This window comes from Lipotes vexillifer, unplaced genomic scaffold, assembly GCF_000442215.2.
Source record: "Lipotes vexillifer unplaced genomic scaffold, Lipotes_vexillifer_v1.1 scaffold889, whole genome shotgun sequence".
Lineage (NCBI taxonomy): Eukaryota > Metazoa > Chordata > Mammalia > Artiodactyla > Lipotidae > Lipotes > Lipotes vexillifer.
The window spans coordinates 471,915-487,158 of NW_006788335.1; the positions used below are offsets into that span (position 1 = coordinate 471,915).

Here is a 15,244-nt window from a genome sequence, read left to right on the forward strand (position 1 = left end):
GGCATCGCTGAGGAGGATGTGACTCTGTTTAGAGGGGTTAGGAAAGTTTTCCAAAAGGAGGGGACATTTGAGCTGGGCTTTGAGGGGTAAGAAGGAGTTACCATTAAGAGCAGAGCCTTCTGGTTATAACTTCAGAGAGACCTAGGGTTTTAATTCTGGTTGAGCTGTTTACTGGCTTGGGCTAGTGTCCTTGGGCAAGTTAGTTAACCTTTCTGAGCCTTAGTTTCCTCATATATTAAATGGAGTTAATAGTAACACTGTCTTCCTGGGACTGTTGAATGAGTAAAATGTCATCTGTCAAGCACTCAGCACAGTGCCTGGCACATCGTAACTGCTCAGTAGATTCTAATCATTGTAATTATAATTATTGTTACTATTATTATCAAAAGGCATCATGGGCTGAGCAAAGGCATGGAGACTTAAGGGTCTAAGGCATGATTTGGGGATGGGACGCAGTACTGAACAACAGAGGGGGAGGGGTGCAGCAGGAACCTGGGAAGGTGTCCTTATGCCCTGGGGTCACAGCCCCCAGCCCGCTGTCATCCCTCCCTCCCTCCTGCAGGTGGAGATGGGGCCCTTTAAGCACACGGTGGACGATGGGCTGGATGTGCGGAAGGCAGCCTTCGAGTGCATGTACTCGCTGCTCGAGAGCTGCCTGGGCCAGCTGGACATCTGCGAGTTCCTGAACCACGTGGAGGACGGCTTGAAGGACCACTACGACATCCGGGTAGGACGAGCCCCCTTCCGGACCCAGGCCCACTCCGCAGCGGGAGGACAGCCAGGCACCACAGGGTCCACTTCTTGTTTGTCCCCCACCCCTGCCCCAGGCACCCCCGTGAAAACAGCTGCTTTGTTCTTTAACAATAAGAAAAGGAACCCACGTCTCACACCTTTGGTGGGAGTCTACACTGGGCAAGCTCTTGGGAGGATGGTTTGACCAGAACTAGAAAAATGTAGAATTTAGAAACATTTTATTTTTATTTTTGGGGGATTTTTTTTTTAACATCTTTATTGGAGTATAATTTCTTTACAATGGTGTGTTAGTTTCTGCTTTATAACAAAGTGAATCAGCTATACAAATACATATATCCCCATACCTTAGAAACATTTTAAAATTTAGAATTTTTAGACACTCCATGAACTGACTTCATGAACTGACTCCTAAAAATACATTCAGAGTTTTATGTGAGAGATGGTTCTCCACAGCTTTCTGGGAGTTGGGAAAGGCTGGCAGCTACCAAAATGTCCACTCATGGGGAGCTGGCTCAGTAAACCGGGTACCTCCAGCCATGGATGGGATCCTGGCAGCATTACAAGGACAGAGAGGGATCTCTGTGCTGGTATGGAAGGTGGCCAAGACTCACTGTTAGGTGATAAGTGAGTTGTAGACGTTTGGGCCATTTTTTTATTACCTGTGAGGGAGACAGGTTTTACTTTCTCTCCTTGTAGCGTTTTAAAATACAGTGAACATGAATCATTTTTGCAACGAAAAACCAGTGTAAAATAATCAAAAGGAATTATGCTTGTCTTAAAGGGTTTAGACAATCTAAAAGTGAACAGAGAAGTGAGTAGTAATCGCCCAAAAGTTCCACTCCACCTAGAGAGAACCACTGTTGTAAATCTCAGTCTTTTCCGGGAAAAAGCACAAAAGCATTCCTTAATTTCAACCAATATTTGGTGAGTGCCAGTACACACAGGTCAGTGTGGCAGGTAGGCAGGCTGGCTGCTAGAGCTTGGGCTTGAGCTCCAGACCTCTGCTCTTCCCCAGGGCCTGCTCCTTTTGGTCCTGGGCCATTTCACCAAGAACCGTCTCCTTCCTCCTGGGCAGATGCTGACCTTCATCATGCTCGCACGACTGGCTACCCTGTGTCCTGTGCCTGTCCTGCAGAGGGTGGACCGGCTCATCGAGCCCCTCAGGGCCACCTGTACCGCTAAGGTAAGGCCCCTGCCCAGCCCTGGGCGCACCTGCCGGGTTCTCTGCAGATCGTTCATGGTTACTGTTTACTGAGAATCTCCTGCAGTACAGGTGGTGTATGAAGTGCTTTATTTGATCATTATCATTGCCCTACAGAGTACTTATTCTTAGCATTATACACACAGGGAAACAAAGGTTCAGAGAGGTTAAGTTATTGACTGAGGCTACACAGTTAGTAAATTGCAGAGCTGGGATTCAAACCTAGCTCTTTCTTTCACTCATTAAACACTTCCTGAGTGTTGGGCCTTGTGCAAGGTACTAGGAATGCAACATTGAACGTGGTGGACTCCCTCCTCTCACATCCTAATTGGGAAACTGAGTCAGACCCTTAGAAAGATAGAAGTCACTGACTGATTCATTGATTGGTATAGGGCAGTTAGCCTGGAGTGCCTCAAGGTCCGGGGAGGATCTGGGGCAGAAGGCTCACAGAAAGCTGTCAAGTTGAGAACAGAGCCTATCACACATAGTAAATGCCTGCTGAATGCAAAACTAATTCGGGTTTTGGAAGAGTAGGAATTAACCAAAAAGAAAGCAGAGTATTTTAGATTGGAGCTTAAAGAGGGGTCACAGCTCTTAGGGGGCAGAGCCATTTGAACCCAGGACTGTCCAGCCCCAATGCCAAGCTTTTCACCTCTACCTGAGCCTCTTTGGGGAGGAGCCTGAGTATTGTCTGGGCTGAGTGTCCTGAGAGCAGAGCAGAAGGGATCTGGACTTTATTCCATAAGCAGTGGGGAAATTCCTGAGATTCTGTGAATAAGCGGGAGAGGGAGGGGATAAAGCAGTGGAAAGCAGGCAAGGCAGCTTTGGAAGTCTACTCCCCAGCTCGTCTGCACAATGGGTGGCAGAGGCAAGGACTTGACTGGGGGTTAGAGGCCAGCTAGAAGGCTGTCACAGCAACCCATTCATGAAGTCCAATGGTGCCAAGAGTCTGCTTTAAGTGCAGTAAATAAAGATAGGAGGTGGCGCACGAGCTGGGGAGGATGACGGGTGACCAGGGAAATGCAAGGCCGTGTTCAATAAAGGATGGTTCGTTGTTCATTGCTTCCCACCTTAGGTCAAAGCTGGTTCTGTGAAACAGGAGTTTGAGAAGCAAGATGAACTGAAGCGCTCCGCGATGAGGGCAGTGGCCACCCTGCTGACCATCCCAGAAGTGGGGAAGAGCCCCATCATGGCTGACTTCTCATCCCAAATTCGATCCAACCCCGAGCTGGCTGCCCTCTTTGAAAGCATCCAGAAGGATTCTGCTTCAGCCCCCAGCACAGACTCCATGGAGCTCAGCTAGTGCCCCACCCCGGGACCCCAACTCACAAGGAGGGCCACTGAAGCCAGAGCCTCACCCTCCCAGCACCACAGGCCTCTAACTTTTGCCCCTTATCCATCTCACTGGGGTCCTCCCTCTCCTGGTCGGGCACCTTCTCCAGGGACCCCAGTCAGAGCTGCAAGGCTGCCAACAGTTGGGCCCTTTTAACTCAGGACAGTTATTCAAAGCGGGTGTGGTAGTTCTTCCAAAGCTTCCACGGAAGATGGATGTGACTGCACACAGCTCAGCCTGGCTCCTTCAAACTGGGGGTCCCAGCCTCAGCGAGTACTTAGTATTTAGAAATACTTGTGCTCACAGCTGCAAAAAGCTTAGGAGGCAGCTGGATGCCTTCCTCCCCGCTGTCCCAGATGTGTCATTCACACTACTCCCACGTTTTAACCTGATGCGATGTGCCAAAAATTAGTGCTTTGGCTGGGCATCTTAAAAACTCAGGTACCTCTGAGCTATTCACACTTTAGAATCCAAAATGCTTTATTTCTCATTGGCAGTGATAAATCAGGAACGTGTATTATTTTTGCAGAGGCAGGTGAGTGGGGTAGGGAATTAGATGTAATGTTTTTTTTTCTAATCCCAAAACTCTTAGGTAGCAAACTGAGACAGGAAAGCACAAATGAAAAAGTACAAACCACCTTTCATGTCCCCCCATCGAGGTGTAACCAGGTGGTTTGTGAACATGTCCTTTCTAGTTTTTAGTATCAAGGACACAGAAATATTAAGCGACAGGCCAAAGAATTTTCTGCTATCCCAGGTTAATAAAGGACAGATCCTCAACTGTTACTGTTTTCTCTGCACAGTTCCTCTACTCAGTAGCCAAGACTATCAGAATGCTCCCCACGTCAATTCAAAGAAGTCACACAATGACCAACAATTTACTCAAACGTTTCAGAGTTTTGAACAGGAGCCAATCTGTAAGACATTTATCTACTGAACTAAAGGCCTTAAATCCAACCTTGTGCTATAGAGTGCCACATGCCCTGTTCCTTGTGACCTGTGCTGCCACTTAATAATACCACGTCTTGGAAAAATGGCCTCTTAGCCTCATAAAACAGCTGAATTCTAGGTACGGTTGACTAAGGTCTAGGACTGTAGTTGAAAAGGAAACTTGATTGTCCTCAATCTTCACAAGAACCACACAGGATAATTCCTCACTTTATAATCACGTATCTTTTACAAACGCCTTCCAAACAGAAGGTTCCACAGAGCAGACAGGCAAAAGGGCAACTCTGAGACAAGCTGTCAAACAAACTGAAGAGGGAAACCAAGGGGGAAATGCCAGATGTGGCCGTTTTACGGTTTTATTAAACAAAACGTGCACACGAGCTGTCTATTCATTTTCTTCGCTGCGCAGCCTGGCGTTGGGATTGGTGACTCTGATGGCCAGCTGGGCTGCTCTCTCCACAATGGCTTTGCGGTTCTTGGAGGAGACGTTGTGCGCAATCTCAGCACAGTAAGACCTGGAAGAGAATCGGTACGTAAGGAGGCCATCCTGGAAAACACACTTATGTGTTCCACCGGGAAGGCAATAGCCCTGGTCACTCCGCTTCCAGAGCTACAGCACTGAAGCGGGGGGTGGGCTGTTAACTCCCCTAATTCCACGGCACTAGCAACACGGCTCTGAAGTGTTCCCTGGTAATGATCCCTCTTGTTTAACCCTCCCAGCGGCCTTGTAATCCAGGCAGCACCTCCATTTTACAGACGAGGAAACCAAGGTCCACAAAGTGGAGGTGAATTCCCAACTCACACACAGTCCAGGATGGCTCAGCCCCAGAATCCAGGTTCAAAGGTTCTCCCTCAGTCCTTTGAACCAGCCTGCCCAGCTCAAGGCAGTCTCAGGGAGCTTGGACTTGCCCGTGAAAAGCTTTGCTTCTGCAAAGCAACCAACAGCAAAAGCCAACAGCCTGATTAAGCCAAGGGCTCCCCCAGCCCAGACCGTAAACATTTTACCTGTTTGCTGCAGACAACAATTCAACTTGAAAAGTAACAATGCCTAAACTCACCCAGTGAATGACAACACCTAACATTTCCTGAGCTGGTGCCAGGTACCGTTCTATTCATTCCTTCACAGCCACACCACACCTCAGTTTGACAACAAAGTGGCCTAATAAGCACATTTCAGTAAGGAAGTGATTTATGAAGCCATCAACACTGAATTAAGAAGACACTCTACCCCAGGAGGAATTTCAGCAGAGAGGAGTAAGGCTAGGGAGTGATTAAATAAGGCAGTGGGCACAGTTCTTTTTAAGAACTCTGCAGGAAAACAGCTTCAAAGCAAGAGACAAACCAATCCAGACAGAGAACAACTTCTGTTTTATGTAAAGAAGTCCACTCAAGTCCAATATCTTAAAACATTTCCCCAATCTTTATTTCCAAGGAGACTTAAGTTGCATCATACTTTTTTCATTTTTCAAAAGCTCCCCAAGTCCTCATGCATGTGTATTTAATAATCACAATCACACTGTACATACTTCAAATACTTTCCCCTCTGCTTGGGCATTTTCCATACATGACAACCGTTTTTAACGTTCGCACAACATTCCAGCGGGCGCTTGTAAGCCCACCATTCACCAATGATACACAGTGCAGTTACTGCTGCAATGATCAGCTTACAGTTTCCCTACTTTTCAATTATTTCAGGATAAATGCCCAGAAATGGAACTTGTGAATTAAATTAGATCCAGAGCATTTCTGTACCTCTTGATACAAACTGCCAAGCTGCTATTAAAAAGACTTATGGCAACCAACTACATTTGCACAGCAATCATCTTTGCTACACAAAACATATTAAACTGCATCTTTCACAATTCTCTATCAACCTGCTTACTGCAGTCTGGACATCCAACATTAATTCCTATGCTCATCCTTTCTATCTGCAGCATTTCAATGCCAGGCTAGATTTCTGACCTAGAGAAACTCAACCAGAAGTGAGAATAATAGTCGTTTATTACTTGTGTCTACAATTACTACAGGTAAAAGATCTTTGTAAACATACGTACACACAGATGTACTGGTCACTCTCTCCATGTCCTTTCTAACTCACCAAGAAAATGCAGGTTTTTTTAGCTCCTGCTTAACAGGAAGGGAAGAAAACAAACTGTCCTCTGCTTAACCAAAAATTACCATTCCCCCCAATCCAGATTAAAATTGTGTCTAGGGGCTTCCCTGGTGGCGCAGTGGTTGGGAGTCCACCTGCCGATGCAGGGGACACGGGTTCGTGCCCCGGTCCGGGAAGATCCCCCATGCCGCGGAGCGGCTGGGCCCGTGAGCCATGGCCGCTGAGCCTGCGCGTCCGGAGCCTGTGCTCCGCAACGGGAGAGGCCACAACAGTGAGAGGCCCGCATACGGCAAAAAACAAAAAAAGAAATAAATAAAATAAAATAGTGTCTAAATCACTACCCATGAGAAATCTTTTCTCATCCCACTGCCCTAGTCTGGCCCTAAGCAGACCAAAAGTCTCTTACACACAGATCTCGCCAACTGTCTAAATTTCTCAAAACGCTAAAATAATGCTGTGAACCCCCATGCCCTCTCGCACCCCTACAACTCTGTGTAAGCTGTCCTCTCTGCCTGCAGCCTTCCCCCCATTTCTCCACTTCAGATCACAGCCCAAAATGAGGCAGCAATTCCTCTACTCCTATAGCCTTCTGAAGATACCTGTGGCCACAGTGTAAAGTGTCCCTTAGATCTGAGGCTACATTTCATCCTGCCCCCACACCCCGCATAAGTAATGTTCTGAAAATGACTGCCAGAGGCTACAGCAGGAGCCACGCTGCCATGCTCAAGCAAAGCCAGTTTTACTCTCTTCCGGTCCTGGGTCTCTACACTTTTCAGGACAGCTCCCAACCCACATCTCTCCAGCAAAGGAAGCACTCTGAAGTCCCCAACAAGCATCACCCAAGCTCCTGAGGACACAGCACTCCTCCAGATGCGTTCCAGAAGGTCCAGAGTCCCTGCCCAAACTGCTCACACACGCAGGCTTCTAACACCTTAACCCAGAGGTGGGACCCAGCTCACTTGTTGCACATCAGCAGCACTTCAAGCTCCTTGACGTTGTGGACCAGGAACTTCCGGAAGCCGCTGGGCAGCATGTGCTTTGTTTTCTTGTTGCTCCCGTAACCGATGTTGGGCATCAAGATCTGGCCCTTAAATCTCCTGCGCACCCTGTTGTCAATGCCTCTGGGTTTCCGCCAGTTCCGCTGAAAGAAAACACATGGTTAGTGTCTGTGAAGACGCCAACTCTTCCTTTCGGAGAAAAAAGGAACCAGATGAAAAGGAAACGTGCCGAACAGTAGTTGTCTTCAGGGAACAGGATTTCACTACATTTTTTCTGGTGGAAAAAAATAGGAGCTCCTGCATCTGACCAGCAGGAACACGATCCAAATTCACACTCCTTCCAAGCAAAGGAAAAGCAGACTACATACCCATGGGATGTGAGGAGACCATGTATAAAGTAAGAAGCAGGAATACGATCCAAATTCACACTCCTTCCAAGCAAAGGAAAAGCAGACTACATACCCATGGGATGTGAGGAGACCATGTATAAAGTAAGATGAAAAGCATGGCTTTTAACATCGCAATCAACACCTAAGTTTCCTCATCTATGAAATAAGCGTAATCTAGCTCTCATATTGTCATAAGGCCACCTGAAATACAACAAATATAAGCCTCTAGACACCTCAAAACAGGCAAGTGTCCCTTGCCATTTAAATTTCAATTTACACATCAAGAGACTGAGTGCTAATAAGGCAGAGACACCTGGGATTCTAGAGAACTCTACCACCAGCCACAGACCAGTTCACCTACCAAAGGTCATCTGAGTTGGGGATGTGAGAAACCCAACAGCCAGTTTAGGAACCCCTTTCTTCATCCCAACACACACTTCTGTCCTGGGCCACGTACCTTAATTTTGACATATCGGTCTGACTGGTGCCGGATGAACTTCTTGGTCCTCTTTTTGACGATCTTGGGCTTCACGAGTGGTCTGAGGGCAGCCATGGTGCCTTCAAGAAAGAGGCAAGAGACCATGTCAAAGATGAGTCTTGGAAGGAGGCTTCCCCACCCTGCCTAGGGCCTGAACTCTGTTGCAGAGTATCTTCCAATCACCAGCTACGGAGCAAACTGGGAATGGAATGGGTACCTCTGCCAGGCTTGCTTTCCCTCCCAACTCCGAAGCTGGCAGAATACTAGCCATTCTCCAGACGCGATCCTGGGAGGTCAGGGGTCACCTTGCCCAGTCAAAGCCAAGAAAGAATGTCGACAGCTAACCGAAATCAAATTAACCACAAAGGGAAATTTTGCAAAGGGGCAGCAAATCCCATTCTACAAAGTGTCCCGGCCCTGAGATGGGCCAATTGCAGGCTTTGGGCAATCTTCATGAACCTGAATCTCAGTTTTCTCACCTTTTAAATGGAGATATTGCCCACTGAACACCTGCAGTGCCTGGACCACACAAGAGATGTGCAGGAAAGAGAAACCTGTAATTCCCCTAGGGTGCTGCTGCTCTATGACACCCTCAAACGATACACAAAACCGTCATGTGTTTCTAAAATGCCTCTAAGCCTTGGAACGTTCTGTTCCACCTGACCATCATCCGAATACCAGCTTTAAAAAGTTACCTTCCTCAAGGTGGCCTTTCCGGCTACCTTACCTTTTCTACCGCAGCACCCTTTTTGTTCTCTTCACGGCCACCAATTTCTTTCTTGAGCACAGAGCAGTTACTCCATAAATCTGTCCAATAAATGAACTTCCCCCGACCCCCAATGATCTCCTCGAAGACCAGGATACGGCTTCACATTCCCAGAGATCCTGACCCGCTACCAGAATTTCGATTAATTGAATTATTCGATTCGCAGCTCGAATTTTTTGCTTTTTTTGGCAGTCCCGTCAGAGGCAACCCCAGGGCCAGAAACTGAAAAGGAGGGACCGTGGAGCAGCGGACACAGAAGAATACACGTGGGCAGACATCGCTGAGCGAGGTGTCCCAGGGCCGTAAGGCCGGAACCCCCTGTCTTGCCACGGCCCCCAGGAGCCCCCTTAGTCTAGCCCCAACAGGCGCCCTGCGCCCCCAGGACTCCAACAAGCTGTCCGCAGCTCTGACCCCAGGCGGCATCCGTAGGAGAGCAAGCGGCCCAGGGAAGCGAACCTCCATCACCCTCCGGGTCGCTTCGCTCTGTGCCTGTACGTGGTCCAGCCAACCGACAAGAGCCATGCCCACCCAGACGAGTGCTCGGAAGGACGGGCCTCCTCGGCAGGGGGCGATGGGGCCAGATGGAGACCGCAGAGACAAGGATGGCCAACGATTAACACTCACCGAGTAGGAGATGGCGGCCACCTTCGTAAGCAGCGCCGAGGAAAAGACGGGAAGGTAGCGCGCGAGGTTGATGGGACTTCACCTTTGGGTCCTGGCAGGGAAAAGGAAAGCACTTCCGGCTTCTGGTCCTTCAAAGATACTATAGGCACTCCAGAGAAATAACAGTGAAAAAATTCGAGGATACTTGTGTTTTCATAGATTTTAATATCTAGGAGTAGCGCTAAAAATTTTCATGCGTGTCGTTGGGACTACATAAAAATCTGGAATTTTTTTGAGCTTTTAAGACCTGGTGAGGAGGCATCCACTTCCTCCAGGAATTGAAGCCGCCCCCTCCGGAGGATAATCCAGCTTTTAGATTACTGCCTCCCGCGCTTCTTCTTCCGAAGTGCGCCTCTTAGTGGCCAGGAGGGAACAAAACAGCGACATTTTAATAATTCTCTCACGTGAATTTATAAATAGCAATGAGACGGTAATAGCTCTCGTTCAGTGGGCCTCGCACAGTTCCATGAGGTAGTTCTATTACTTTCCCCATTTTACATATGTAGAGAGTGAAGTATGGATATTCGACGCCAAAAAAAAAAAAAAAATCCACACTTCTAACCATTAGGCTAGACTGCCTCGTTTTGAATTGTTCTTTGTTTTATTTTAGCTTTTTTGGGGGGTGGGGTTACGCGGGCCTCTCACCGTTGTGGCCTCTCCCGCTGCGGAGCACAGGCTCCGGACGCGCAGGCTCAGCGGCCATGGCTTACGGGCCCAGCAGCTCCGCGGCACGTGGGATCCTCCCGGACCGGGGCACAAATCCGTGTCCCCTGCATCGGCAGGCGGACTCTCAACCACTGCGCCACCAGGGAAGCCCTAGCTTTTGTTTTGAAGGTTATTGTGAAAATCAAATTTCAAGAGAGGAAAAACAAAACAAAACAAAAAATGGCCCTTGATTCCAGAGCCCGAACACAATACGGATGTCATGTCATCCATCAGTGATCTGTGGTAGAGTAGTTTCAGGGCCAGATGGAGACAGAAGCTGACGTGGATGGTGTTGTTGACTTCGTAATGGGTGAGAAGGGAAGGGAGCAAGTGTTGACAACTCCTTCGTGAGATTTTGACTGTGAAGGGGAGTTTGAGGAGACCCAGAGACATGAAACGTGAAATGTGAAGGGAATGTCTTGTCCAAGATCACATAGCTGGCAAGCCGTAGGGTTGAGACTGCACCACACCTCACGAACCCTGCTCGCCCTGTGGGCTGTGGAAGTCAACTGGGATGCTGAGCACGGAGGCACTGTGCTAACAGCAGTCTGCAGGGTGTGTGTTGTGAAGGAAAAGGTCTTGATGTGGGGGTCAGGTGGGCGAATTAGGGGAAGGGCTCATGAACCAGTGTGCTTGCACTTGCGAAAGGCCCAAGAGTTTTGGAAGTAGTGACCCAAATGGCTCATTCTTTGGGGGATGAGGGACACTTATTTCAAGAGAAGGGCACAGGGGTACCCACATTGCCTGCTGCTTCCTGGTGGGCCCTGAGATCCAGGATGAGAGGCTGGAAGTGCCATGTAGGCATCCCTGTCAAAACCCCAGGCCGTGTGTGTTTTTTTCCCAGGCTCAGGACCCCAGCTTGCCAACATCCCTCTGGCCACAGCTTCTGAGCAGGAAATCACATCAGCTGGATCACAGGTGACATGAGAAAAACTCCAACGTGGTTTATTTCAAAAGGACAGAGGTCAGGAGAGGGAAATGCTCAAAACCCACATCTTTCCCTGGACACATCCACCCTCTGAGACACTGCACGCTTTGAGTTTGGAGAGCTGGCCCGGGCCTTCCCACTGAGTCAACTTCTCTTGTTTGGTTCTTTGATACCGTCCCTGTGTCTACGGCTCTGGGCTGCTAGCTATACTGGCCCCCAGCCCCAGGATGGCTAGGTTTGGCGACACTTGGGCCAGTCTAGTTGATGTGGTAGATCTTGGGGGCATCGTAATAGGCATAGGTCGTGTAGTTCATGTCCTTAATGGGCCACCAGTGGTCGGGATGGTAGGTGGCTGAGTAGGCCTGGGACCGGTGTTGGACACAGCTGAAGAGCGCCAGGCTCCGGTCCACGGTCACAGTGGGCAGGTAGAGCTTCAGCTTGTCCAGGAGGTGGCCCGGCCAGAAGAAATTGGGATGCGTTAGCTGCGGACCACTGGGCCTCTTCGCCTTCAGCTTCCTGGAGAAGGAGAAGACACCGGGACGGTTGTCATGGAGACAGGTGGCGGCCTGGGCTGCTTCCCAGCGGAGCCCACCCGCTGTGCGCAGAGTGGAGGTGCAGCACCGTGCTAAGCACTTAGTACTCAGTCCTCCCGACAGTGCTGTGCGGTGGGCTCCATTGTCCCATCTGCCTCACCAGCGAGGACCCGGAGCCCTAAGGAGGCTGAGTTATTTCTCCAAGACCACACAAGCCAGCTAGTGGCAGGGCGCAGGCTTGAGTGCCAGTCTGCTGCCTCTAAACCCAAACTCTTAAGTGCACACTACCTGCTCTGCAGAGGCATTTTAATGTGCTGTTCGGAATGCAGCCTCTGGAGCCAGCACAGCTGGGTCCGAATCCCTGCTCCACCACTTAATAGAGATGTGACTTTGAGCAAGATAGTCAAACTTCCTGTACCTCAGTCTCCTCTTTTGCAAAATGGGAATGCTAAGAGTAACTTCATAGGGTTGTTGAGAGGATTTACGTGAGTTAACCTCTGGAGAGCAGTGTCTGCCTAGCACTCCTAAGTGTCATTTTATGCCCCTCAGCTCCTGGGCAATGAGTCCCGGATGCAGTGCTACCATGTACACTGCAACATGCGAGTCCTGGGCACTCCTACCCGCCCCCCTCCCAGAGTTAGATGATCACTACAGACCTGGTGAATTCCTCACGCTTCTTAAAGCTGACTTCCTTGACCTTCAGCATGTTCCTAGTGGAGAAGAGAGAGAGAGGTATCTTTTCAGGAGACAGGAAATCCAGCTCAGTGGGGCTTTGGGGAGTAGGTCAGTGTGACAGGGGGTCCACTTCTGAGTCCAGACCAGAGCTCTGAAAGGAGAATTTCTTCTACCTGGGTGGGGCCCTGACTCTGTCCCCCATGCTCCAGTGGAACACAGTGCGCTGGGGTGTCTAGACCTCTGGGCCCCTATTGGTCAGGCAGACAGGATGACAGCCCTGGGCTCAAGGCCTGGCTGGCTGGGAGACTTGGGGCAAGTCACTCCCCTTGTGGAGCCTCGGGTTTCTCATTTCCCAGCACAGAGACCTCCCAGATGGTTATGAGACATGCTCAGTAATCTGAGTCCTTTTGGGGCCCCTGACTCCCACTTGCCTTCCAGAGCTGAATCCAGCCTTGAGGACAAGGGTGGTGAAAGCTAACGCCCCAAACCTCAGCCCTGGCAGACATCACTAATCACCACGGCACACTTTCCCAGCAAGCCTGCATCTGGCTCCAGAATCTTTCACAATGCATTCAAGAAGCCAATGAAACCAGTCCACCCCTGCCCCGGGGGACTTCTATCCTTTATAACTGTGGCCCACCTAAGCAGGACAAAAGTCACTTTCTCAGGTTCCCTAGGTTCATGGCTCAGGAACTGGTGGCAGCCACTCAGGGGCTGGAAGGCAGTCACTAGGGGATCAGAAAGGACTCTCTAGGCCACCACCTGCCCGGCTCATGCTCAGCTCTTCCCAACCGGGGCTGTGGACAGCCCCACCTGCAGACCTAGCCCACTCCTGCACTGGAGAACGCCATGACGGGGCAGGCTAAAACAACAACAACAATCAGTGCTCGAGTGCTAACTGCTAAGAAGCTTACTTGCATTTCTCATTGGTCCTCTCTGTGTGTGGTATAGCTGTTGTGCCCATTTTACAGATGAACATACTGAGGCTCAGTGAGTAAGGTAACTTGTCCATTTAACCGCTGGCCTGTTGGATTTCCACTCGGATCTGCTGCATCCCACCCCTGCTGTTCTGGCCAGACTACCCTAGCAGGCAGCTGGCAGTGACATACGGTGTGGTTCCGTCTTGGGCCCCTCCCCCCGCCATGGTATCTGGTCAGCTGCCCCCTCCTCCTGCATTCTGCAGGGATGCTGCCATTTTCCAGTCTGCAGTCACCACTGATGCTGGTTCATAGCCTGCCCTCGGGTCACCTCCTGACAAAGGAGGACATTTTCTTAGAGAGGACTTGGCATCTGAGGGTCAGGGGGAAGCCCGAGTGCAGAGTTCTGTTCTCCTCCTGGGGGGCTGCAAGCCCACCTTTTGCCAGAGAAGGCAGGGCAGAGAAGGGGCTGCCATCACTGTCCTCTGCAGGGGCCCTGACACCCAGCCCATAATTTGTGAAGGGTCCTCCCTCGTTTCTCTAAGAAGTCCCTCTTTTTAACCTTTTCCAGAGAGCTTGAGGTCACATAGGATGTGGTCAGGAGGGTGGCTGCGTGGGAACGAGGCAAGGCGGCTGCAGAGACATGTGCCCGGGGACACATGGCCAGTCCATGGTGATCAGTTGGGTTGGACATGCCAGGTTAGGACACAGACACTGGCACAACGTGACCCCCAGCCCCCCAGCAAAGGGGCAGCAGTGGGGCAGGAGCGCAGGCAGGGGAGGAGGGGGCCGACACTCAGCTTGTCAGGCTTCTGAGCCACAGGTTTGGAAATGCCCTGGGATCGGAGCAGGGCCAGGTTTGGACTGAAGATCTTCAGGTCCGAGTAGTAGCCTCCTGGTTGCCGGATTGGACGCACCTGGTCCTTCTGGAAAATGATCTTGTCCCCCGGGTACATCAGGGCTGTGAGCAGCAAGAGAAATACGGCCTGTCAGCCCAAGACCCCTCCCCATACCGAGCCTTTGGGGCAGAGCGGGGGGGTTTGTCTGTTTGTTTTAACAAATTCACATTTTTGTTTGAAAAGATTTTTCTTATATACATTAAAAAAGTTTTTATTGTTAAATCACTGTAGATTCACAGCACGTTGCAAACAGTAGTGCAGAGCGTCCCCCAGGCCCTCTCCCAGCCTCCCCTACGGTGGTGTGTGCATCACTACAGCACGCTGTCGGGAAGCGCGGCTGGCGCAGTACTGCTCACAGGACCGCAGATGAGGGTGCCTGTTCACAGCTAGGGCAGCAGTGGCCCTGAGGCCTGGGGGCAGTTAGGACGGAGCACTGCCCTACACCCCACTCTGCAGGGGAGTCCTGGTCAGAAGTCCTGGAGGAGGACGGGAGGGCTCACCCAAGACTTCACTAGATTAACTTAGACCCAGTCGCTGGCAGTTTTCTCCTCATAAAGAACATAAGAAGCACTGGGCTGGGGCTCTGCCCTCCTGCAGCTGCTGAGCAGGGCTTGTCCTAAGATGATGACACACAAACATCTCATGTTCTGGACACAGTGATGGAGGGTTATTCTCCAGGTTATTAATGCTGGTTATTGGGGCAGGGAGGGCAGGGATTGCGGAGCTGAGAATGGAGGGGAGGGAAGGAGGAGACGTGCCATGTCAACATTTTTTAAAGGTTCAAATGATTTTTGAAAACTACATTAAAAAAAAATATATATATATATATATAGGGGCTTCCCTGGTGTCGCAGTGGTTGAGAGTCCGCCTGCCGATGCAGGGGACACGGGTTCGTGCCCCGGTCCGGGAAGATCCCACGTGCCGCGGAGCAGCTGGGCCCGTGAG

General features: G+C 50.3%; 3 protein-coding genes across 3 annotated transcripts in view; 1 reads left to right on the top strand and 2 right to left on the bottom strand.

Moving 5' to 3' along the window:
* Nucleotides 1-3,257, top strand: part of CAND2 (cullin associated and neddylation dissociated 2 (putative)) — a 29,223-nt gene extending 25,966 nt beyond the window's left edge. Inside the window, exons 15-17 of the mRNA XM_007461579.1 lie at nt 563-727; nt 1,829-1,936; nt 3,030-3,257. Coding sequence (XP_007461641.1) covers nt 563-727; nt 1,829-1,936; nt 3,030-3,257 — 501 coding nt within the window. The remainder of the gene's footprint in view (nt 1-562; nt 728-1,828; nt 1,937-3,029) is intronic.
* A 1,318-nt stretch (nt 3,258-4,575) lies between these two features.
* Nucleotides 4,576-9,620, bottom strand: RPL32 (ribosomal protein L32). The gene is made up of 4 exons (XM_007461559.1): nt 9,604-9,620; nt 8,193-8,293; nt 7,308-7,489; nt 4,576-4,750 (listed from the first exon to the last, which is right to left on the bottom strand). Exons 2-4 carry the CDS (start codon nt 8,286-8,288, stop codon nt 4,621-4,623), a joined length of 408 nt encoding a protein of 135 aa, XP_007461621.1. The 5' UTR covers nt 8,289-8,293; nt 9,604-9,620; the 3' UTR covers nt 4,576-4,620.
* A 1,912-nt stretch (nt 9,621-11,532) lies between these two features.
* EFCAB12 (EF-hand calcium binding domain 12) overlaps nt 11,533-15,244 on the bottom strand; it is an 18,044-nt gene continuing 14,332 nt past the window's right edge. The window contains exons 7-9 of the mRNA XM_007461580.1: nt 14,130-14,361; nt 12,465-12,518; nt 11,533-11,791 (exon numbers count right to left, since the gene is read on the bottom strand). Of these exons, the coding sequence (XP_007461642.1) occupies nt 11,533-11,791; nt 12,465-12,518; nt 14,130-14,361 (545 nt within the window). The remainder of the gene's footprint in view (nt 11,792-12,464; nt 12,519-14,129; nt 14,362-15,244) is intronic.

Coding starts and splice junctions, on each gene's coding strand:
- RPL32 (XM_007461559.1), bottom strand. CDS start 8,288: ATGGCTGCCCTCAGACCACTCGTGAAGCCCAAGATCGTCAAAAAGAGG. Junction 7,490..8,192: donor ACCGATATGTCAAAATTAAG/GTACGTGGCCCA, acceptor GTTTTCTTTCAG/CGGAACTGGCGGAAACCCAG. Junction 4,751..7,307: donor GTGCTGCTGATGTGCAACAA/GTGAGCTGGGTC, acceptor ATTCTCTTCCAG/GTCTTACTGTGCTGAGATTG.